This window comes from Podarcis bocagei (genome assembly GCF_964188305.1).
Source record: "Podarcis bocagei genome assembly, chromosome: W".
Lineage (NCBI taxonomy): Eukaryota > Metazoa > Chordata > Lepidosauria > Squamata > Lacertidae > Podarcis > Podarcis bocagei.
In genome coordinates this window covers 72,794,747-72,820,543 of record NC_138131.1, presented here as the reverse complement: position 1 = coordinate 72,820,543, position 25,797 = coordinate 72,794,747, and the positions used below count along the sequence as shown (strand labels likewise).

At 46.5% G+C, this 25,797-nt stretch overlaps 1 protein-coding gene across 1 annotated transcript in view; it reads left to right on the top strand.

The window, feature by feature from the left end:
- The window catches only part of LOC308578268 (putative helicase senataxin), a 180,073-nt gene that overhangs the window by 84,182 nt on the left and 70,094 nt on the right, over positions 1 to 25,797 (top strand). The window contains exons 8-12 of the mRNA XM_081178517.1: positions 12,079 to 12,226; positions 13,095 to 13,196; positions 15,246 to 15,361; positions 16,004 to 16,075; positions 23,017 to 23,169. Coding sequence (XP_081034643.1) covers positions 12,079 to 12,226; positions 13,095 to 13,196; positions 15,246 to 15,361; positions 16,004 to 16,075; positions 23,017 to 23,169 — 591 coding nt within the window. The remainder of the gene's footprint in view (positions 1 to 12,078; positions 12,227 to 13,094; positions 13,197 to 15,245; positions 15,362 to 16,003; positions 16,076 to 23,016; positions 23,170 to 25,797) is intronic.

Below are 25,797 nucleotides of genomic sequence, written 5' to 3'. Positions count from 1 at the left end.
TACCGTATTTTTCGCACCATAGGACGCACCGGACAATAGGATGCACCTTGTTTTAGAGGGGGGAGAACAAGAAAAAAAATTCTCCCTCTGCCCAGCGCCCCTTCAGTGAAGCGGCAGGAGGCGCTGCGCAGAGAGGGAGAGAATTTTCCCCCTCTTGTCTTCCCGCTCTAAAACAAGGTGCCGTTTAAGGTGCGTTCAGGCGGCTACCTTGGAAGCCTGGAGAGCGAGAGGGGTTGGTGTGCACCGGCCCCTCTCGCTCTCCAGGCTTCAGGTTTCTTTCGACCTGCTCTTTGGGGCTGGCAGGGGGAAGCCCACCACCAGCCCCAAAGAGCAGGTCAGGGAGCAGCGGAAAGGCGCAGCGGAGAGGCTGCTGCCATAGTCGCGCGTCACCTCTCCAGCTGGGAGAGGGTTGCGGGGCTATGGCTTCTTTAGCCCCGCACGCGCTCTCCCAGCTGGAGAGGTGACGCGCGGCTATAGAGGCTCCTGCCATAGCCGCGCGTCACCTCTCCAGCCGGGAGAGGGTCGCGGGGCTATGGCGTCTTTGCTCCATAGGACGCACACACATTTCCCCTTCATTTTTGAAGGGGGAAAAGTGTGCCCTATAGAGCGAAAAATACGGTACATTTCATGTGAAATCTGCAGAGTTTAATGGTCATCCCCTTTACCAGATCAGGCATCTTGGCAATGGCCTGAAAATTTAGATGACCGAGCCTCCTGTGATGGTCATGGAAACAATTTGCATGCAAAAATTTGTTAGTAGACATTGCACAACACATCTCATTACTTTGCATATCAACATCAGTATCAACATCGTCATAGGATAATAATAAGCCATTCACACAGTCAGCATATAGAAGATCTCTTCTGTTCTTCCTGATGATACATTTCTTCCTGCTGAAGGAAATGTTCAACTCTTGCACTGTGAGCTGAGAAATGCTCAGCAAGTTGTCCACCAAACCTGGAACAAAAAGAACATTACAAATCGTGGTCTGCCGATTCCTTCCATTTTGCAGTGTACTCAACATCCCTAGTGAGAAGAACTATGTTGGTGTCAGACATCAATACTCTGTACTGGCCTTTTTTGTAACCCAAAAATATACCGTGTGCACCACATTTGCCGAGCTTCTTGCTCTGTGGTGTCTCCACCCACACGTGAGACCCGAAAATCCAAAGGTGTTTGACATAAGGTACCTTCTGGAACAGTTTCTCATAGGGTGTGCATTTCATAACTTTGGAGTATCTCCTGTTATGAGTTTAAATATAACAATTCAGCAATTCAGTCCAAAACTCATTTGGCAAGCCTGCACTAAGCAGTAACGCTTTCATGTCCTGTTGCAACACCTGGTTTATCCTTACACACAAACCGTCGTTTCATGAAGACTTCTGGGTAGCAACTTTGTGCTTCACCCCTTGTTCAGCCAGGAAACTCCCAAATTCCTGTGAAACAAAATCCTGTCTCTGATCTGTGAAAAGACAATAAATTTTCACATCATGAACAGATTTTACCCATGCACAAAATTCTTTGAACTTTGTTAGAATCTGATTCTTCCTTTTTAACATATAAATCCATGCATATTCAGAATAGGAATCAACCACAATCAGGTAGTACTTGGCATTGCCTCTAGAGGGTGATAGAGGACCAATTACATCAGCATGCACCTGCTGAAAAGCTCTTTTGACTATTTTACTAGGCTTTCTGCCCTTTTGAGCCACAGTGACCTTTGTTTCTACACATCACACGTGTCACATTATTATCAACATCATCATTACATTCATTACTGTCAAATGAAAGTAAATACAGCCCATCCTCATTGTAGGCAAACAGAAGATCATCTCCATCCTTTGCGATGATGCACTTCTCCCTGTCAAAAGAAACACAGAAATCTTGTGCAGTTAGCTGAGAAACACTGAGCAAATTATAAGTCAGTCCCGGAACATATAGTACATTTTGTACTGAGGTCTGGATGCTTTCAAGGTATATTTTCCTAATACCTTCACTTCGCAGACAACGTCCATCTGCCTGTTTGATGGTGTCATTCTGCTCCTTAAAGGTAACAAACAAACCTTTCTGACTACAGAGATGAAATGTCGCCCCCGTATCTACCACAAAAGCATTATGAGTAGGTGAGGTGGTGCATTGCATGATCAAAGCAAGTGCCTGGGTAGAGCTGGGCTTGGCACAATTCTTGCCTCCGACCCCTCCGCTCCTTGTAGCTTCCTTGGACTTCTGGCGCTTCCTGCAGTCACGTTGCAGGTGGCCTTTCTCCCTACACTTGAAACACGACAGGGCTTTCAAAGCAACGGCCCCCTCTGCACCTTGCGCTGCCGACGGGTGCTTTTGAGGCTTCAGCCTCCCCCTCATCAGCTACAAGTGCCATTTGGCGGTCAGACTCATTCAGAAGCATTGAACAGAAGAAGAAGAAGAAGAGTTTGGATTTGATATCCCGCCTTTCACTCCCCTTCAGGAGTCTCAAAGCGGCTAACATTCTCCTTTCCCTTCCTCCCCCACAACAAACACTCTGTGAGGTGAGTGGGGCTGAGAGACTTCAAAGAAGTGTGACTGGCCCAAGGTCACCCAGCAGCTGCATGTGAAGGAGCGGAGACGCGAACCCGGTTACCCAGATTACGTGACTACCGCTCTTAACCACTACACCACACTGGCTCCTCTCTCTGGACTCTCTGGACTGTTAAATCAGCAGCTGGCAGAGCTCCAAGCTGCGATGCAACAACCGCATATGACGTATCCATGCTGTTGATTATCATAAAACAGAAAAGGGACTCCGGAAGCAGGACCTCCCTCTGCTCCAACTGGTCACACCGAAACTTCATCTGTGTAAGATGTTTTTGCAAATCTCCCCCAGTTCTCAGCTTCATATTCCAAAGCTTCTGGAAATATAATAGGGCGGATCCTGCGGCGATGTGAAGATGTGCTTCTCTTAGAGCAAGCCAGACTGCTTGTGCTGTCACCAAACCCTGGATATGGATCAGTTGGTTATCTGATACATGCAACATGATCACAGCCCTCACCTGTTTATTGGCATCACAGCACCGTCTGGTTGGTACCTGTGGCATTGGGTCATCTATAACAAACCACAATCTTTGTCGAAGCAAAAGCGCTTCCATTTTTACACACCATCCTGAATAATTATTGCCCATCAGAAGCAGACAGGACATCGTTCCGATTCCGTGCTTGGAATCCATCTCGGCTTTTACTTTATAGCCAAAAGCCTCTGCAGCATCAAACAGCAGCTAGCAGTCAGCAGTCAGCAGTCATCAATTTCAACAAGCAGCTCGCTAATTCCAGTGGCAGTGCTCACTTTCCGAGGTTTTAATTGCCTCGTAAATCACAGTACTCGCAGCTCCCCACTCCTGGCTGGAATGCAGGTCTCTCTCTCTCTTTTTTTAATGATATTTATTAAGAATTTTAAAATTACAAGAAAAACAAAGAGAAAAACAAAAGAAAAACAAACCACAATCAAGCAATACCAATTAATAAAAATCAAAAAGTAACAACAAAGCACGTAACACAAGACAATCATAAAGGAAAAATAAACGACAAAAAAATAAAAACAAATCCAATATTCCAAAATCCTTAACTGTCATTGCCTTATTTCATCGACCTCCTCACTCCTCCCTTTTTTCATAGAATCATAGAATCATAGAATCATAGAGTTGGAAGAGACCCCAAGGGCCATCGAGTCCAACCCCCTGCCAAGCAGGAAACACCATCAGAGCACTCCTGACATATGGTTGTCAAGCCTCTGCTTAAAGACCTCCAAAGTAGGAGACTCCACCACACTCCTTGGCAGCAAATTCCACTGTCGAACAGCTCTTACTGTCAGGAAGTTCTTCCTAATGTTTAGGTGGAATCTTCTTTCTTGTAGTTTGGCTCCATTGCTCCGTGTCCGCTTCTCTGGAGCAGCAGAAAACAACCTTTCTCCCTCCTCTATGTGACATCCTTTTCTATATTTGAACATGGCTATCATATCACCCCTTAACCTCCTCTTCTCCAGGATAAACATGCCCAGCTCCCTTAGCCGTTCCTCATAAGGCATCGTTTCCAGGCCTTTGACCATTTTGGTTGCCCTCCTCTGGACACGTTCCAGTTTGTCGGTGTCCTTCTTGAATTGTGGTGCCCAGAACTGGATACAGTACTCCAGGTGAGGTCTGACCAGAGCAGAATACAGTGGCACTATTACTTCCCTTGATCTAGATGCTATACTCCTATTGATGCAGCCCAGAATTGCATTGGCTTTTTTAGCTTTTTTAGCTGCCGCGTCACACTGTTGGCTCATGTGAAGTTTGTGGTCAACCAAGACTCCTAGATCCTTTTCACATGTACTGCTCTCGAGCCAGGTGTCACACATCAAATCAAATCAAATCACATCACATCACATAAATTCCGAATTACAAAGCCGAATTTTATTTTTGTTGTTGGGGGCACCCATATTTGCAGATGATTTGGTTTTGACATTACAGGAGCCAGAACCTAGTACAAAAAGAGCTTTAGAACTAATTTCTGAGTTTGGTCGGGTGGCGGGATTCAAGTTGAATAAACAAAAAACTAAGGTCTTGGCAAAAAACTTGACACCTTCAGAAATAGATGGGTTTCAGAAGGAAACAGAATTAAATGTGGTTACAAAAGTGAAATACCTGGGGGTTAATTTGACTGGGAAAAATTTGAATTTGTTCAAAGATAATTATGAAAAATGTTGGTCTGAAATTAAAAAGGACTTAGAAACTTGGTCAAGATTGAAACTTTCCTTGTTGGGAAGAATTGCAGCAGTTAAGATGAATGTATTGCCAAGAATGTTGTTTCTGTTCCAAACCCTTCAGATCGTGGACAGAGTGGAGTGTTTTGGAAAGTGGCAGAGGGATATTATGAAGTTTGTCTGGCAGGGCAAAAAGCCCCGAATAAAATTTAAAATACTAACAGACGCAAAGGAAAGAGGGGGATTTGCCCTGCCGGACTTAAGGTTGTATTATGAAGCTGCATCCTTCTGCTGGATGAAGGATTGGTTTTTGTTAGAAAACACTGATGTCCTAGATCTGGAAGGGTTTAACAATGCTTTTGGGTGGCATGCATATTTGTGGTACGACAAGGTAAAGTTTCACAAATTGTTCAAAAACCATATTGTCAGGAAAGCTTTATTCATTGTCTGGACTAAATATAAGGACTTACTTGAAAATAAGACCCCGAGGTGGTTATCACCGATGGAGGCTAAGACCAGAAAACTAATTAACATGGAGAGTGGCTGGGTAAAATACTGTGAGATAATAGAAAGAGTTGGTGATACTTGGAGGTTGCAGAGTTTTGAAAAATTGAAAGGAAAGGTGCGAGACTGGTTTCACTATGCCCAAATTTTAGAGATTTTTAAAAAGGATAAAAAAATTGGTTTCCAGGTGGAAAAATCAAAATTAGAGTCAGAACTACTTGAACCTAAGACGAAAGTGCTTTCAAGAATGTATAACTTGCTGCTTAAATGGAACACTCAAGATGAGACAGTTAAATCAGCCATGATAAAATGGGCACAAGACATTGGGTACAACATTATGTTTGAAGACTGGGAAAGGTTATGGACCACCGGTATGAAATTTACGGCATGTAGTGCCTTAAAAGAAAACATTATGAAAATGATGTACAGGTGGTACATGACCCCAGTCAAACTTGCAAAGATATACCATCTGTCAGATAATAAATGTTGGAAATGTAAGGAGGCTGAAGGAACATTCTTCCACCTCTGGTGGACATGCCCGAGGGTGAAGGCCTTTTGGGAAATGATTTATAACGAGTTGAAAAAGGTATTTAAGTATACCTTCCATAAGAAACCAGAGGCCTTCCTCCTGGGCATTGTAGGCCAGAGAGTGTCAAAGAAGGATAGAACTTTCTTTTTATATGCAACTACAGCAGCAAGAATCCTTATAGCCAAATATTGGAAGGCACAGGAGCTACCCACGCTGGAAGAGTGGCATACGCAACTGATGGACTACATGGAACTAGCCGAAATGACTGGCAGAATCCGAGACCTGGGAGAAGAAGCAGTGGAAGAGGATTGGAAAAAATTTAAGGACTATCTACAAAAACATTATAAGTTATATGAATGTTGAGAATTTGCTAAGTTTTGGGAAAAACATGCTTCAGTATTGAGATCTGAAAATGATGGAAATTAAGTTATGACTGTGAAAAGTTTAAGTTTTAGAGTATATAATTAGATAAAAGTACAAAAACACATGAAACAAGGTATCAATTTGCTGTTTATTTTTTTTATTGTAAAGAAAACAGGGGATGGAAGATGTGGGGAAGTCCAGTTGACTATGAAAAAAGATTTGGAAAAGTGAATTTTCTTGTATTTAATTTTTTCTTTCTTTCTGTAAAATCGCTTCTGTTGTGTTATTGACGATGTATTCTGACCTTGGAAAAAAAGCAAATAAAATATTATAAAAAAAAACAAACATATTTCAAGTTCCGAAGGGGATTCCAATCATCTTCTTGCTGCTGCGTTAATATCCACAAATCTGTCCAAATAATGTTCATAATTCTATCCAGTCCTATCTTGCTGTTCTCACATCTCATCTTGTTTGTATATTTTTCTTTTTTTTCTTTATGATCTCTTCTGATAATCTCCTTAAGCAGGTAAACACCAGTTACCTGCCAACAAATGGCTGGGACCCCGAGACCAAGGGAAAGAGACAGCGGAAGAAGATTGGAAGAAATTTAAAACTTATCTTGAGAAATACTGTAAAATTAATGAGTGCTAAAATGTTGAGGTTATAGAAAAAAGGGGATTACAGCTGCAAAAGATTAAGTAAAAGAAAAGAACAAGGGAAAATTAGATAAACTCAAGGGGGAGGATTTGCTGAAACAAATTTGGAAATTGGGATGCAGAAAGGGGAGGTATGGGGAAGTCGGTGAAGTAAGGTTTAAGAAAAAAAGGATTTGAAATTATACATGTTTGTTTATGTGTTTGTTTGTTTCGTGTATTGTTTGTGTTTATATAAATTGTGAAAAACCAATAAAAATTTTATTTAAAAAAAACAAAACAAAATGGCTGGGATCAGGGTCCCAGCCAACAAAATGGCTGGGGCATGTTCCACAGAGGGGGATGCGCTGGGACAACCAATCTCAGTGATCACGGGTAGGAGGAGGAGTTATGCTAAGACCAGACCATGTCATTACAGAGGAGGCAGGCTTAGTCGTCTGAGGACTACCCCTGCCTCCGGGTCTGGTCCTGACCGGATGGATACTAGAATCAGCAAGGGATACCCACATGACCTGAAGGTGCTGCTGTGCAATGCCAGGTCAATGATTCATAAGACCACTGCCATCCATGACTTGATCATGGATGGAGGATTTGACCTGGCATGTGTAACAGAGACTTGGTTGGATGAAGCAGATGGGCCTGTTCTTGCCGCTGCTTGTCCACCAGGTTTCTCTTACGCACAGCAACCCAGGCCTTGTGGGCGGGGAGGGGGGGTTGCAGGGATTTTTAGGAAGTCATTAGTTTGCTCCAGGCGTCCTATTGGGAAGACCCAGTTCTCTGAGTGCATGTTCTGGAAGTTGGGCAATAGGGGCAGTACAGGATTCCTTTTGGTGTACCGACCTCCCCGCTGCGCCAAGGATTCCCTGCCCGAGCTGCTTCAGGTCGTGGCGGATGTTCTCCTGGAGACACCTAGCTTGGTCGTCCTAGGGGATTTTAACATCCATGCCGACACGACCTTACAAGGGGTCGCTCGGGACTTTGTGGAAAGCATGGCCTCCATGGGGCTGTCCCTGAATAAGTCTGGCCCAACCCATAGCCGCGGACATGCCTTGGACCTGGTGTTTACCTCTATGGATGTTGGTGATCTGACACTAAGTAAAAGTGAAACGAAAGAAGTGCCATGGTCAGACCACTTCCTGGTGCAACTTGACTTCTCCGTGACCCTTCCCCTCTGCAGGGAGGTGGGACCGATTCGGATGGTCCGCCCCCGCCACTTAATGGATCCAAATGGTTTCCAGAGAGTGGTAGGGGATGCTTTATCCCATGTTGATGGCCTTTCAGCTGATTCCCTGGTGGCCCGCTGGAATGTGGAGTTAACCAGGGCTATTGACTGTTTGGCTCTGAAGCGCCCTCTCTGATTGCATGGAGCCCGGACAGCCCCATGGTTTTCCACGGATCTGAGGGCAATGAAACTATCGCTGAGACGGCTAGAGCGCCGGTGGCGGATGACCCATTCTGAAGCTGACCGGACACAGGTTAGAGCTCAGTGTCGAGCCTAGCAAGTGGCGGTAACGACGGCGAAGAAGACTTTCTTCACCGCCTCTATTGCATCTGCAGAAAACAGCAGCAGGAGACTCTTTCAGGTGGTTCACAATTTAGCGGAACCACCTGCTACATCGGGGCCCAGTACATGATCTTCTGCAATGATTTTGCAAAGTTTTTTACAGATAAAGTCGCTCAGATTCGGGAAGAGGTAGACGCCACCGTGGGAGCAGGGCCGGGGCGGGAGAGTGCTAGAGTCCTGTCTAGTCAAATTGCGTGGGATCAATTCTGATCTGTTACCTCCGAGGATGTGGACAGGCTGCTTGAACGAGTGAAACCCACCACCTGTCTCCTTGATCCTTGCCCATCCTGGCTTATAAAAGCTAGCCGGGAAGGGCTGGGCGATGGGCTTCGTGGGGTGGTGAATGCTTCCCTCCGTGAGGGAGCCTTCCCAGACCCGCTGAAAGAGGCGGTTATTAAACCGCTTCTTAATAAACCATCTTTAGATGCGGCCACGATGGCCAACTATCGTCCAGTCTCAAATCTTCCATTCTTGGGCAAGATGATTGAGCGAGTGGTTGCTGAACAGCTCCAGGCACGCCTGGAAGAAGCGGACCATTTGGATCCCTTCCAGTCGGGATTCAGGCCTCATCACGGGATTGAAACTGCCTTGGTCGCACTGGTTTATGATCTCCAGTGGGCTAGGGACAAAGGTGAGAGCTGTTTCCTAGTTCTGCTGGATCTCTCAGCGGCGTTTGATACCATCGACCATAACATCCTTCTGGACCGTCTTGAGGGGCTGGGAGCTGGGGGCACTGTCATACAGTGGTTCCGCTCCTTCCTCCTGGGCCGTGTTCAGAAAGTGGTGGTGGGGGATGAGTGTTCAGACCCCTGGGCTCTCACTTGTGGGGTGCCTCAGGGTTCTGTCCTCTCCCCCATGCTTTTTACCATCTACATGCAGCCGCTGGGAGAGATCATCAGGGGGTTTGGACTGGGTGTTCATCAGTATGCAGATGATACCCAGCTCTACCTCTCTTTCAAATCGGAACCAGTGAAGGCGGTGACGGTCCTGTGTGCGTGTCTGGAAGCAGTTGGAGGATGGATGGCGGCTAACAGATTGAGATTGAATCCTGACAAGACAGAAGTACTGTTTCTGGGGGACAGGAGGCGGGCAGGTGTGGAGGATTCCCTGGTCCTGAATGGGGTAACTGTGCCCCTGAAGGACCAGGTGCGCAGCCTGGGAGTCATTTTGGACTCACAGCTGTCCATGGAGGCACAGGTTAAATCCGTGTCCAGGGCAGCTGTGTACCAGCTCCATCTGGTACGCAGGCTGAGACCCTATCTGCCTGCGGACTGCCTCACCAGAGTGGTGCATGCTCTGGTTATCTCCCGCTTGGACTACTGCAATGCACTCTACGTGGGGCTACCTTTGAAGGTGACCCGGAAACTACAACTAATCCAGAACGCAGCAGCCAGACTGGTGACTGGGAGCGGCCGCCGAGACCATATAACACCGGTCTTGAAAGACCTACATTGGCTCCCAGTACGTTTCCGAGCACAATTCAAAGTGTTGGTGTTGACCTTTAAAGCCTTAAACGGCCTCGGTCCAGTATACCTGAAGGAGCGTCTCCACCCCCATCGTTCTACCTGGACACTGAGGTCCAGCACCGAGGGCCTTCTGGCGGTTCCCTCACTGCGAGAAGCCAAGTTACAGGGAACCAGGCAGAGGGCCTTCTCGGTAGTGGCGCCCTCCCTGTGGAACGCCCTCCCACCAGATGTCAAAGAGAACAACAACTACCAGACTTTTAGAAGACATCTGAAGGCAGCCCTTTTTAGGGAAGCTTTTAATGTTTGATGTAGCACAGTATTTTAATATTCTTTTCGAAGCCGCCCAGAGTGGCTGGGGAAACCCAGCCAGATGGGCAGGGTATAAATAATAAATTATTATATTATTATTATTATAATCCTGTGTGAATTTTCCGTTCGTCCAATCATCATGTCGAGATGGTTTCCATATATCAGCACTTTCATAAATAAAAGCACTCTTTCCATCATCAGTCTTGCAGATCTGTCGCCCTTCCTTGTACCATTTTAGACGTACTCAAAACATTTCCATTTAGGCAAGCCTACCCAGCTGTACAATTTTATTATGTACATTTGTTCTTTTAAAAAAAATGTTGATTTTTATCTCTTTCTTTTATTGCTTTATTATTTTACTATTTTTAAAGTCTGATTTTTTTGCTATTTTGTATGAATGTTTTATTTCACTCTATGTATATATTTTTAATTAAGCAGTATATAAAACATGTTAAATAAAAAAACCACAAAATATGCAGGCACTGTTTTTCTTTGGACAGAAATGCAGTGGTAGCTCGGGTTACATACGCTTCAGCTTACATACGCTTCAGGTTACAGACTCCGCTAACCCAGAAATAGTTCTTCAGGTTAAGAACTTTGCTTCAGGATAAGAACAGAAATTGTGCTCCGGCAGCGCAACGGCAGCAGGAGGCCCCATTAGCTAAAGTGGTGCTTCAGGTTAAGAACAGTTTCAGGTTAAGAAAGGACCTCCGGAACAAATTAAGTACGTAACCAGAGGTAGCACTGTAAAATGCTGGAGAATACTAAGCCTTCTAAATTGCTATGTATTGGGTCACACAAGGACACAAAAGATGCAAGAGGAGGGGGGAAAGTGACGACTCTAAATGGTTAAGGACTCCTTTTTTGTGTCATTTTCCTTTAAAAATAAATTTCAGAGTGCACATCTGGGGTGTATCTATAGGAGGCAGTGATGTTAAAAGAGGATTGGGTAAATTCATGGAAGGGCAATCAATGGCTTCTTGCCATGATGGCTAGGCTATGCTCTGTTTCCATTGTCAGAGGCAGTAATCCTTCTGAATACTAGTTTCTTGAAACCACAGGAGGAGAAGGTGCTCGTATGCTCATGTTTTGCTCTCTGGTTTCCCACAGGCATCTGGGTGGCCCCCATGGGAACAGGATGCTGGACTAGATGGGTCATTGGAGTAGTCCAGCAGGCTCTTTTTAGTCCTACTTGGAATAGACCCTTTGAAATTACTGTGCATGAGTAACATAGGCCCCATAATTTTAATGTGTGCACTTTGAATAAAACTTAGTTGGTGTTATGTACTGAGTTGAATAGGATCCAAAATGCAGCAGTCTGATTGGTCCGCAGGAGCCACCCAATCCAGCTCCAGGTGGAAGTGAATCCGCAACTTGATTGGCCTACAGGAGAATCCCGGAATTAGCCAATCACGTGTGACCCATTGTTTAAATAATGTATATAAAGCAGACAGTTTGGGGGAACTTCCATTCCTCCTCACCACTATGAGCTGAATAAAGAGCATGAAATCCACACTCGACTCCGAGTATATTTCAGTTGGATATGACCCTTGGGCTTTAAAAAGGGACTTTGATCTGAAAAGGTGGAAGACGACTGCCCTGCATTATTGCACTTAACTTTTTCTCAGTCTTCTTTATGCCCAGAGTGCAGAACTAGAACTAATGGCTAAATATTAGAGGGTACTTCACAGGGGCAGGAGCTTTTCAAAAGTGCACAGGACTGCCTCTGGAGGTGGGCAGGCTTTCCATTACAGTGGGTCTTTTACCCAGCTATTTTTTCAGGGATGTTGTGGTTGCATCCTGCATTTTAGACCCTTTGTCCAGCAGGGGATTGGACTAGATGACCTCTGAAAGACCCAACTTCAATTACCGTATGCACTCCTAGTCTGGGCATGACTATATGGTTGATTTGTTTCAATGGGTATATTCTAGGTATATTTTACAACCCTATGACTTTTTTTTTTCTTTAAATCTCCAGAGATCTGGGAAAGAGAATCCTGTAGAAAGCAAGATCAAGAGGAACCGTGTGCTGGTCTGTGCTCCGTCCAATGCTGCTCTAGATCACCTCATGAAAATAATGATTGTTGAGTTCAAGGAAAAATGTCAGGACAAGGAAAAGCCTTTGGGTATGATGAGTTCTTGGCCAGTTCTCATCTGTGGAATTCATAGCTGGAGGGAGCAATTGGCTTGGTCATAACTGAAGAATAAGACATTATTCCGTGTTTAAGTCACTTAGACCCTCCCCCACCTGCCAGTATAGGTAGTGGGTGCTTTGCTTTTCCTAAGGCATTTGTCCTTGCAGAGAATCCATCTGAAATCCTTTGGGACAGGGTTGGATCTTGGTGGTGGACCATGTGTTTGGAATGCTGAAGGCCCCCAATCTAATCTCCCTGATGCCCTCTGTTTATCCTGTAGACTCCAAGCAAAGCCTTTCTTGTACATCCTTACACTTTTTAAAGGTTCTTTGGGATCCTTTTAGTGCTGCACTTACCTACTAAAAGCTTTGCTGCACTTATTTTTACTGGTTTTAGTGTTGTATTTTTATTTTGTTGTTTTGTCTTGTTTTCTGTAAGCTGCCCTAAGGGTGTCTGCAGCAAAAGAACCTTGACGAGGAACGAGTTTCATAGTTAACTGTGCTCTGTGTGAATAAGTAATTTAGTTCCAGTGTTATGAGACAGAGGGAGAAACTTTTCTGTAGCCACTCTCTCCATGCCTTGCATAATTCTATAAACATCTGGCTTGTTGCCTCTTGCCTTTTCTCTAAACCAAAAAGTCCCAAATGTTACAACCTTTCCTTGTAGGGGAGTTGCTGTATCCCCTTGGTCATTTTGGTTGCCATTTTTTGAACTTTTTCTAACTCTTATTGAGGATGTGCAAGATACAGATTTCAGGATTTGCTAAGCAGATCAAAAGTATTTATTTGCCAAATGTCTTTCTAGTTTAAAAAAGCTAGCTGTACTTTAGGAGGGCTCTAAGTGTCTGTTTCACACCCAGGAAACTGTGGTGACATCAACCTGGTGAGGCTGGGGGAAGAAAAATTGATCAGCAAGGATGTACAGAAATTCAGTCTGGATGCCCAGGCCAATCGCAGAATGAGTGAGTAGTTTGTAAAGGGTTCCTCCCTCACACCATTTGCTGTCTCCTAATTAGTCTGCTTAACAGTGGGGTTCAAAAGTTGGTTCTTCATAGCCCCCAGTCTCTGTTCTATCTGGGACAGACCTTTCCCAGATTGTGAGCAGGGATGAAATCCCGTAACACCATCCTATCCCTCCCATCCTATCCTGGTCTGCAGCCAAAGATGTTTATTTTATCAAATATATACTCTGGCTTTTACTCTGGCTTTATCTAAGCATAATTAAACAATAAAGCATCACACACAAAACAAAAAATATAACTGAAATCACTTCAGCTATAAAGTCTTCTTAAAAGTCATTCCCAGCAGTTTTAAATCAGTTTCGTAATTGGGCTTTAACAGGAACCTCTGGGTTGTAATGTTAGTAGACACATTGAAATCAATGGAGCTGACTGGCACTGGATATTGTTATAAAGATTGGGTGTCACCCCCCACTCTGCTAAGCAGTAGCAAAATTCTAGGCGGTGTTCCAGGTGCTCACCCAGGATCTGTGTTCCTTTGAGAATCAAGGTGCGGCAGAGGCTTGTGTAGCTTTAAGAAATATGATTTATTCACATATTTACACCTGAGTTTAGATAAAGGGAGTCCAGATCTTACAGCATGGTCATCTCAAGAAGGGCTTGTTCCCTGTTCTCCCAGCCTGCCTGCTCAAGATGGAACTTTCTCTCTCTGCCTCCCTTTCTTCTTCCCAGCACACCTTGCTAAAGGCACTCTTTTCATGTCACCTCAAATACAGTCACCCAGGGAAGCCTTCTAAATCCCTGGTTACTGTTCACACCTCAGGACAGTGGGGAAGGACAGCTCTCTTGCATTGCCAATGGCCCTTAATGGCCCTGTATTGTTCATCATGCGAAAGGCGGGGCTGGATGAATCCCTAGCCGGAATTAAATCCCGGAAGAAATTCCGGAATTAAATCCCGGAAACCCGGAAGAAATCAACAACCTCAGATATGCAGATGACACAACCTTGATGGCAGAAAGTGAGGAGGAATTAAAAAACCTTTTAATGAGGGTGAAAGAGGAGAGCGCAAAATATGGTCTGAAGCTCAACATCAAAAAAATGAAGATCATGGCCACTGGTCCCATCACCTCCTGGCAGGTAGAAGGGGAAGAAATGGAGGCAGTGAGAGATTTTACTTTCTTGGGCTCCATGATCACTGCAGATGGTGACAGCAGCCACGAAATTAAAAGACGCTTGCTTCTTGGGAGAAAAGCAATGACAAACCTAGACAGCATCTTCAAAAGCAGAGACATTACCTTGCCAACAAAGGTCCGTATAGTTAAAGCTATGGTTTTCCCAGTAGTGATGCATGGAAGTGAGAGCTGGACCATAAAGAAGGCTGATTGCCGAAGAATTGATGCTTTTGAATTCTGGTGCTGGAGGAGACTCTGGAGAGTCCCATGGACTGCAAGAAGATCAAACCTATCCATTCTTAAGGAAATCAGCCCTGAGTGCTCACTGGAAGGACAGATCCTGAAGTTGAGACTCCAGTACTTTGGCCACCGCATGAGAAGAGAAGACTCCCTGGAAAAGACCCTGATGTTGGGAAAGATGGAGGGCACAAGGAGAAGGGGACGACAGAGGACGAGATGGCTGGACAGTGTTCTTGAAGCTACCAACATGAGTTTGACCAAACTGCGGGAGGCAGTGGAAGACAGGAGTGCCTGGCGTGCTCTGGTCCAGGGGGTCACGAAGAGTCGGACACGACTAAATGACTAAACAACAACAATTGTTTCTTAATGGCCATAGTTTGGCTAGGTCGTTTTGCATAGGCTAGCCCAGGAATTCCTCTGCAGCTTGTATATTCCCTTCATATCCCAAGTAATCAAAACCTTATCATTTATTAATTTCTAGGGATCCCCCCACCATATAACAATATAACAGTATAAACCCATAGTTTAATGAATGTCAGAAGCATTGAATTTCAGTGTGAGAATGGTAAGCAACCAAAGTTCCATTTTGAAAGTGGGATATAAATTTCTAAATTAAAAGCATTTGGTTGGATTCCTTAGGCCGAGCAGCCCTTGGGAAAGATCAAGACATCCACAAGCGGAAGAAAGAGATAGATCAACGACTGGATGCTCTTTCTTGCCAGTGTGCTATAGACGAAAGCCAAAGCAAAGAGAAGGTACTTGTTAGTTGCCATGTGTAATTTGACCAGGATTATTATATCCTACTCAGTCTGTCCGGTAGGCTGTGGTCTGAAACTGTAGTTCAGACATGCTCTTCAGTTAAAAGTGTGAAGGCTTGGAGGCACAGCGGGTGGGCCGAAACCTGATGTGGGGTAGTGGGGAGACACATGTTTTACTTGCTCAAATGCTCAGTCTTCAGTTAAAGTGGGGATCAAGTAGCAGGGAGGCTGTTCAGAACTTTTTTCTTTCTTTCCGTAAGCAGCCCTATATTGAGTCAGAAAATAGATCCATCTAGCTCAGGCTTCCTCAAGCTCGGCCCTCCAGATGTTTTGAGACTACAATTCCCATCATCCCTGACCACTGGTTCTGCTAGCTAGGGATCATGGGAGTTGTAGGCCAAAAACATCGGGAGTGCTGAGGTTCAGGAAGCCTGATCTAGCTCATTATTGTCAACATTGACAGGCAGCAACTCTCCAGGGTTTCAGGCAGCCCTACCTAGAGATACCATTGGGGATTGAATCTGGGACCTTTTGCATCCAAAGTAAATGCTCTACCACTGAGCTATGCCCTTCCCCATGATTGGTTGAGTATTCATGTCAAAAACGAGTAAATTCCCACCCACCTCATCTTTCTTTCAGAAACAACAGTTAGAGCAGGAAACTCGGAGGCTTGCAGAAGAGAGCAAAAGGCTCACTGTTCAACTGAAGGAGGTATGAGTTTCATCACTAAGATGCTCTTAAAAACAACCTTGGTGAACTGCTTCATCTCATCATGCAAAAAAGTGCTTGTGTCTTGGATTAGCTCCAGCTAGGAAATCAGAATATCTCTCCTGTTAGTACAGATCACTGATTGTGCTGCTACTCTGTTGCACATCAGCCACGTGCCATTATCTCAGCCAAATCATAGACTAGGGTTGCCATAGGTCTGGGAAATCCTGGACATGTCATCTTTTGTTGGGCCAACATGCCCACCCCTGGGGGTTTTTACATTTTAAAGGAAATGTCTGGGTTGGGGGGGGGGGCTGGTTTGCTTGTTTGTTTGTGTTTGGCTTGGGCATGAGAGGCTTGGGCACTGGTGGCTTTCTCCCACTTCCTCTTTCAGCTCTATGGACTGCATACAATTAATTTTTACCCACTTAGATTAATGAGCCTAATGGGCTCGTCATGTTCATTCACTGGATTGGATACAACCCTATGTGCTTTCCAAGCTGGGTTAGGGTAACTTTCCTCACCACCTCATGCCATTTATTTATTTATTTATTTACGGCTATTAGCCCATAAAATATGTACAAACATAAAAGCTCAGGGGCATAAGGGCCGATATATTCGACCCCAGAGGGTGGACACCACGATGCAAGGGGGGGTCAATGAGCAGAGCCAATTAACAGCTTGGGGCACGAAGAGCTCCAAGGGACGGATCACAGAAAAAGGAAAACTGAAGACGAGGACCGACATGCACTCTCATCGTAACTGTCCGATTAGTTTTGGTGTTGTTGTTGTTTTTTGGTTGTTTTTGTGTGTGAGATAACCGCATTCAGGAATCTCGCCACCTGCAGAGTTACCGAAGGATCTGTATCCTGCAAAAGTAGTGCGGCGTGTGACTCAACAGGCCTGCCCACCAAGCGCAGTAAAGCAGGACCTAGGAATTTAGTCCTGGCTATGCTGTGTAGGGGGCAGTTGAACATTATATGTGGAAGAGATTCGACAGTTTTCCCGTCACACACACATAGCAGAGACACCAAACCCTTGGAAAATCTGTGGCTCAGCAGGTTCGATGGAAGGACATTGAACCTTGCACGAATAAATGCAAGTCGGTGTGGTACAGATGAAAGAGATGACATGTATGATGGAAGGCCGAGTGGTGGGGTTATTCCGTGGTACCTGGGGGAGCAAACACCCCCGCCCCAGGCGAGGTTGTGTTGATTTTCAATGTCTGCCAATCTTTGCTCTATAAGGCTTTTAGCAGAGCATAAGTTCATCTTTAGGGAGTCCGCTGGGGAAATTCCGATGCTTAGAAGTTTGGCATGGATTTTTCCTACCCACGGATTGACAAAGTCATCTCGCCAGAGGCACTGAAAAAGGTAATGGTCGGGAAGCCTATGCCAGCTGGACAGCCAGTAGCCAAAGACTCGCTTCCAGATGACGGTCTCCAATGATGTAATCTTTAACTCCAGACGTATGGCTGCGTTGCTCACACACATGGGGAGTTTCAGGAGGCGACAGAGAAACTGATTCTGCAATGTCCCAAGCGATGTTAAATTGGACCCTGGGGCCCAGAGTGGGGCAGCATAACAGAGGGTGAAAACCACTTTTGCGTGGTATACCTTCAAAGCAGAAGGGATGTGGGAGGCTCCGTCGGCCACAAAAAATTGGAGTAGAGTATAGAGTATTGTTTTCCCTTTGTTTAGTAGATACTGAATCTGTGGCTTCCAGCTTAGGTTGTAGTGAAAAAAGACTCCCAAGTATTTAAATTTGAAAACCTGTTCTAGTTGGACTCCATCTAACTTCCAGCTGTAAATTTTCCGAGACCTGGTAAAGACCAGGACTTTAGATTTCCCATGATTAATAGTCAGATGGTTGAGTTTGCAGTAGGCTGCAAAAATCTTTAGAGCTCTGCATAAACCGACTCTAGAGTAGGAAAGGATCGCTGCATCGTCGGCATATAGAAGCAGAGGGCAGCGAAAATCAGCTAGGCGGGGGGGCATGAATGTTGGCTTGAAACTCGTTCAGAAAGAGCCTCATATCGCTAATAAACAAGTTAAAGAGGAGTGGGGCCAAAATGCAGCCTTGGCGCACACCTCTATTTATTGGGACCTCGTTGGATAGGTTTCCCGCCAGTGTGAGTCTCACTCTAGCTGACGACCCGTGGTGTAATTGAGTTATAAGCCATAACAGCCTTCTATCTATGCCCCATCTCTCTAATTTCTTCCATAGACAGTTTCTTGGGATACTGTCGAAGGCGGCCTTTAGGTCTATGAAAGCGACACATAGGCGCCCCCGACTTGGGGCAGAATATTTTCTGGCAAGATGATACATAATTACCATATGGTCAGTGGTCGAATAATTGTTCCTAAAGCCCACTTGCTCATGGCCAATCAAATTTGAGTCGTTTGCCCAATGGGACAGCTTAGACAGCAAAAATTTTGCATAGATTTTCCCGATGATAGACAAAAGGCTGATGTTCCGATAGTTCTCCGGGTCAGCAGGGGAACCCTTTTTATGGACTGGCACGATCACGGCCTTCTTCCATGACCTAGGGATAAGCCCCGTAGAATTAATCGCATCAAAGACTTTGGCCAGGATTTCAGCCCACCACCTCGGTTGCGCAACAATGGCCTCAGCAGGGACTAGATCCGGCCCGGGGGCTTTGCCCGTTTTCAGATCTAATATCAAGTCCATTATCAGGTCTGGGTCGGTAGAGGGCCACAAAGGTAGATGGTCGGCTCGGAATTCCATAGCTGGGTTGGATTCCTCTGCCGAGGAGAAGTATTTACTCAAGAATTGTTCCCATGTGGGCGCAGGGATAATCGTCAGTGGGTACTTTCTTCCTCTTTTGTTTATCAAGGCCCAAAATTCCTGTGATCTGCGGGATCTAGAGGCCGCAATCAAGGCTCGCCAACGCTTTAAATGCCACTCACGTTTGGCCAGCTTTAAAGTCTGTTTGTATGCTCTTTTGGCTTGTAAATAGGAAGATGGTAAAGCTTGGGCATTAGAGTTTTTATATTCATTATAGATGAAGCGAAGAAGGGATCTTGCTTGTTTGCAAGAGGTGTTAAACCAAGGGGCCCCAGCACTGCAATGCGCCACTTTTGCCTTCTGAGGAGGTGATGTAAAAAAAGTGGTAAGGTTTGTTATAAGAAGGTTAAAAAGTTTCAAAACCGAACTGGAATCTTGTAAATCAGTAGTTATTTGAGGTAGATAGGCAGTGATTTCCCTATGGAAAAAATCCTGGTATTTTTGGGCCACAGCCTCGGACCATTTGATCCCTCTTATTTTGATCGCTGATGAAGTTTCCAGAAGGACTGAGTGTTTATAGTCCTTCTGGCACCGGAACAATGACAAAGTGGTCACTATTGGGAGGTGATCACTGAAATGTTGATTTTCAACTTGGAAGGAAAGTACACTGGCGGCCAAATTTGCGGAGATCAGGAAGTAATCGATAACACTGTTAGATGCTCGTCCCAGGTGAGTGAACTCCCCTGGTATATCGGGGGGGGGGGGGGGGAGGTGCCGTTCAAGAATACTAGGTTCAGGCGAATGGCCATTTGATAAAGGGTCACTCCAGCTTTGTTTACTCTGTTGTCCTTTGAAGTTCTAATTCTAGTATGTTCCAAGTCAAAGTTGTCCAAACATGGGGGAGTCCACCATTTGGATTTAGTTAGTAGGTCCCAATTTGTGGCAATTCGAGCATTAAAGTCTCCCCCAATTAAGGAGTACGAGTTTGGGCATTTGGTATGACATGACAATAGGTGATTTTCAAATGATTCCCATCTCCAATCAAGATCAGGTGCTGAGCCTTCGGGGGGGGGGGAGATAAACGTTAGTAATTAGTAATGAGGACTTCCCTTCTACGATCAGTCCAGATAGAGCAAAAGGCGGGGAGGCCCATACCAGAGTGAATTTGGCACGAAGTTGGAGTGAGATCCCAATCAAAAGACCCCCTTTGGGGCGACCACCTTTCAAAGAAGGGGAGGCCGGAAGTGTTAGAAGATCGAAGCCGTCTATGGTAATCTCTTCCTCATCCCATGTTTCTTGGAATAGGATGATGTTAAATGAATTTATGTACTTCCTGAATTCGGGGTCTGATTTTTTGGATCTCCAACCAGCAATGTTCCAGCTAAGTATTGATAATGTCGGGTCCTTATGCTGTCCCGGTAATTGTCACTTTGGGTTGTTTAATGGGTTCTTGGGGGTAGAACGAGGACCCGTAAGGAAATCAGTAATTTTAGTTTGTGCGGGTAAAGTCTTCTTCTGTGTTGATTGGATCCATGATTTGGTAGCATTAACAGGCAGGAAGGGCTTTGCCGAGGAGGAAGAATTAGACAAAGTTGGTGAGGTCGGATGCTGTTCATTAAGGTGAGTAGTAGCAAGTCTTTGATGGGCTATACTAGTAGATCCGTTAGAGTTGTCAGTCTTAACCTGGGTAGTGCTAAGAGGTGTTCCAGCCATCACTTGTAGTTGCTGCGCAGATGGAGAAGAATTGTCACACAGATGTATAGTAGAACGTGAACATGGAGATGGTACATGCATAATCATTTCCTGGTGATCTTCAGACAGGGTAGATTCTAGCTCAGGCATTGAGGCAAAGGAATCATCAGCTTCCCTATTTTGATTAGGCTTAAGGTCTAAGACGGGAGTATTAAGTTTATCGACATCCTCCACGGAGGAATGGTGCTGTTGGTCAACAGGTGACTGCTGATTCAGATCAGTAGGGGGTAACAATGTAGCAGGTTGAGAGATTTTCAAGGCATTTGATGGAGACACCATGTGGGACACGGAGCGCCTGCTCTCCCCTCTCATCGGCATAGAGGGGTCCCCTTGCGATAGGAGTCTTTCTTTGAGTAGATCCAATCTATCGAGAGTAACCTGCTGTTCTTCTGAAGGGAGTTTTTGATAAGAGAAGATAAGATTTCTCTCTTCAGGGATATTCCAATCTCCGCTTGCAATTGAATCATTCCTCAACGTAGCTAGATGGGCACTTAAGAACGCAGATGGAACAGGGGGTACCCGGCTAGGTGTTTTTCCCTTTAATATAGGAACAGAAGGAGGAAACGAGCGTTCATTGCCGGTTAAGATGTTGGCAAAAAGAGGATTAACACTCGTGTCCTTAAAGACTCTTGTTGTTACAATCTCCCAGGGTGCCAGCCGATCTTTCTGTCTTGCAAGAAGATGTGGAATCCTTGCAGACTGGAAGGAGAGCATAAATTTCCTTGGCCAAGGCATGGCATTTAGGGGTACTACAGATATAAGTGACCCGGAAGTGTCTTCGGACAGCGCTGGCCCCCGGCCTCTTGAGTGAGATGGGCGCACAACCCTAGAGTCTGGCAAGACTGGCCCGTATGGGCAGGGGTACCTTTACCTTTACCTTTACAGATATAAGATCTATCTGGAAAAAAGGAATATTTAACAAGTCACGTAAGTACCCTTTAGCCATCCTCAGGTTATTCCACCTAAGTCTAGGGGCGTCACGGGGAAAAATGGATAGACATATTTTATTAGGTTGAAAAATCAAGGATTGCTTATTCCTTTGGGGCAGTGGCGGCCCGCGTCTTGAGCTCTTAAGATGAGATTTCTGATCAGGTTGTCTCTTTAAGGCACTTACAAGCTGCACAGGAGATTGATGCAAATTAGATAGCTCAGTTGAGGAAGGTAAGTGGGCCAGAAGGGCCCGTGAAAGTTTATTCAATGACAAAGAAATCCCCTCCAATTCCTTGAAAATGAAGCTTAAAGTCCTGATTACCAGTTGTATTTGATCAGGTACTAATTCATGGGCAGTTTGCCCTAATGCGTCCCGTTTCAATGGCGGAGGTGTAATTAAGGTGTCTGGGAGGAGGGCTTCCCTATTGCTTCCGTCCCCCGCTGGATCAGCTAGTTTTTCCAACTCTCCTTGATCATACAGAGGCCAAAAGCGGTTGTATGTTTCGACCCCAGAAACAATTACTTGCTCTGTTTTGCTGTTATTGTTAGTAGATGGTGGGGGAGATTCAAGCTTCGACTGCTTTACTCTTGGAGGTGAGCAATCTTTCTCAGCAGATCTTGGTCGCTTGCCATGACCCATTTGTCGCTGTCTCACTAACTGCGGAGGTTCAAGGTAGAGATAAACGGAGATAAAAGAGAACTTATTTTTTATGGGCGCAGCTTCTCTGCTACTCCTCCTCCACTGCTCAACATAACCCAGTCTTCAAGGCGGCGTTCCTAATCAGCTGCGGGCTTTCTCAGCAGAAGGTGTGAATAACCTTCTTGATACGTATATTGACCCCCAACAGGCCAGCCGTGGGAGTAAAACGATTAAAAACTTCTAACAGAGGTAAAATGATTTAAAAGTCTAATAAAAACAGCTATAAAAGACGGCTGTAAAAGGCTGTAAAAGGCTATAGAAGGTTTGTAATCTGGAGGGTTCACGAAGGAGAAGTTGTTGCAGCCGCCATCTTGCAGCAGCCTCAGCCACCTCATGCCATAGAAGGTGAGGCTGTGGCTTGGTGGGCACCAAGAGAAATTCTAAGGGGCACTGTTGCATTCCTGAGCACCACATGGGTGAACACATCCACCTTCATACGGACTCTAAGCAGGTATTTGGCTGTGTTTATCCTGAGTCATAGGAGCATTGGGAAGCTGCTTTATACTAAGTCAGGCCAACTTGGACAGTATTGTTTGGCCTATCTGGAGATATTGGCGATTGAAGCTGACACCTCCTGCATGCAAAATGGGTACCCCCTTCACAGAACTATGGCCTGTCATTTTAGCATCCAATCCAGTTCTTCTTCTAAAAGCAGCCGACTTCATCTTCAACCACACACTGAGCATGGACTTGTTTTGCCTGCCTGACCATGGCTGCTGTTGCAAAAACAAAACAGGCAGCTGAAAGAAAACTGGTCTCTGTCTAAAAATTAGGTGCTCTTAAAAAGGAAGTTCCTGGCTTTTGTGTTTCCCAGGTTTGTGGGCGATCGCAAAGCGACATGAAAACGAACATCATCCTGGAGTCTCACATCATCTGCTGCACACTGAGCACCAGTGGGAGCAGCCTGCTGGGTGCAGTATTCCAGCGGCTGGACTGTGACCCTCTGAGCTGTGTCATCGTGGACATGGTTAGTGGGGGATATAGGCACTACAGTAGCAAGGGCATATTTGGGGCAGGAGGATGGAGGGTGTCTTTAGTACCTTTTACAGATTGCAGAAACAGCCCTGTTCACTTTGGCTGCCTTGTTTTGTATTTATACAAATGTTTCCCCACCACCAGCACCCTCTTCTGATATTAAAAGCCCTCAAGGCAGCTGTCAGGGGTTCAGGAGCAGAGACGCAGAGAAGGGAGGAGACAGAGAGCGAGGGGGAGGAATACGAAGGAAAGATGAGTGGGGATGACGACCCGAGATCACTGAGCCTGTCCAGTGAGTCCGAGGATTCCCAGAAGGGAGCGCCAGCGGTCAGAGCAAGGGGGGAAAGCAGGGGGACACCCCAGGAAGAAGGGTCCAGAGAGGGATCAGAGAGCAGCAGTTGGAGATCGGGACCCACGTGCCCAGCCGGGAGCAGCGGGGAGAAAGGGGACCAGATATCGGGTTCCGGAGGCTTTCAGAAGGAGGGAGGGCATGAGTCAGGAGTAGTCACGCCCACCTCGGGGAGCGACGAAACGATCAAGAGGAAGGTAGAGAGTTGGGCGCGCGCGCCAAGTTCAAATGTAGCGGAAGCTGGCGCAGTAAGCAGCCCAGAGAGTGAGCCAGGTCCCAAAGCCCGCCGCAAGGAGGCGGAAGGGTCAGGGGGGTCCGCGTCAGAAGAGAGTAGGAAAGAAGAGACCCCGGGGGGCAGAAGGACCCAGAGACGGAAGGAAAGGCGCAGGAGGTGGAGCAAGGCTAGGGTATTAAGCTGGTGTGCTAGAGGCGGAGACTCAGACGGGTCTTCGCCGGTCTGACCTAGAAGAAGTAGGGCTGCACATTGCAGTTTGGAAATGGAACCTGTAATCCAATAAAGACTCTTTTAACGTGAAAGCTGGCTAACGTGGTCCTATGTGAGCTGGGACTGGGTGGCAGCCCTGACAGTAAGACCCGTCTCAAAAATAGCTTCGGACACCTGATACCTCGCAGCGGAGGCAGAAGCAGCGAGAGGAGGAAATTGGTGTTTGGGAGCAAGCTCACAACGGTTGGCAGAGATGACGGAAGCAGAGAAAATTTCAGCGCTGCAACAGGCAGTGACCCAATTGAACGCAGAGGTACTGGCATCCAAGAAAAGGGAGGAGGATGCGGCGGCCGCCTACAGAGATCTCCACGCCAGGTTTGAAGCATTGGTTAAGCAAGGGCAACCAGGACCCAGACCGGAGGGGGTTGGGTTGGCACGGAGAGCAGGGGGGCTTGTGGCTCACTTCGATGGGAATTTACAACAGTACCCCAATTTTCGAGCAGACGTAATGTGCGCACTGCAGCTGCTGGCAAAAGACTTTAGAGATGAGGAAGAGAAAGTGGGGTTTATACTATCCCATTTGCATGGGGATGCTAAAGCGTGGCTACGCAATTTGTGGAGGGATAAAGATCCGGCGCTTCAGAGTGCAGATGCCTTTATCAAAGCGATGGATGCGTGTTTTTTATCTACCATTGACGTGGATCTTGCCCGACGGGAGATTCATGGACTGAGACAAGGGAGGGCGAGCGTACGGCAGTATCACGCCCGCTTTTTTGCGCTGGTCAGTGCCTTGGAATGGGACCGGGATTCGCCCCCAGTCAGAGACCTGTTCTGGGAGGGTCTGAGCAGTGCTGTTAAAGACGAAATTGCGAGGGGGGAGAGGCCCCGGAGCACGCAGGAGGTGGTCCAAAGGGCGCTGACTGTGGGGGTGAGGCTGGAAGAACGTCCATGGTGCAGAGACGAAGGACGTGGAGGGCGCGAAGCAGCGAGAAGTTTCTCTTTCGTTCCCAGGGAAGCTGCGCGTGCGCAATCCACACCTCCGCCAGGAGGGGGAGTGGAACCTATGGAGGTGGGAGGCGCCAGGGCTCAGTCAGCTACCAGAGCCCCTGCACCGGCAGCAGTCAAGACTAAACCTCCTAGAGGGACCCGGAAGTGTTACATATGCGACAGCTCTCAACACTTGGCGAAAGAGTGTCCCCAGAGGAGCTCCAAGCACACTGCAGCCTCCGCAACGGTGAAAGCGGCCACGCAGCACAGCGAACCCCAGCAGGGAAACGACGATGTCTGGCTGGAGACAGAGGCACTGGGGCCCAGCCAGACGCATCAGTGAAGCAGTCCCCAGCGATCTTGCAACCCACGGACCCCCTCCCACCCAAACCAGTAGTGCAGCTCACCGCATCTCTCCAGCTACCCGATGGCGTCACTATCGAAGTGCCGCTTTCTGTGGATTCTGGAAGCAACGCAGACTTTATAGCGCAGGATTTTGTGGAGCAGCACGCTATACAGCTACTGCCTGCCACTCTGCCCCTGCAAGTCGTCACAGTGGATGGCAGAGAGTTGCTGGGGGGGCAGGTGGTGAAGCAGACGCCGCCAATGGTGATGCGACTTGGTAACCACAGGGAAGTCATCAGTTTTAATGTCACCCGACTGTCGGACACACCCATTGTGTTGGGCATGAGTTGGCTGGACAGGCACAGTCCGACACTGGCTTGGTACCAGCGACAGCTGATCTTCGGCTCCTCTTACTGCGCAGAACACTGCATCCTGCCCAGACAGGAGGGAGAGGAGGAGGAATCACAGCTGCAGTTGGGAACCTTGCAAGCAGT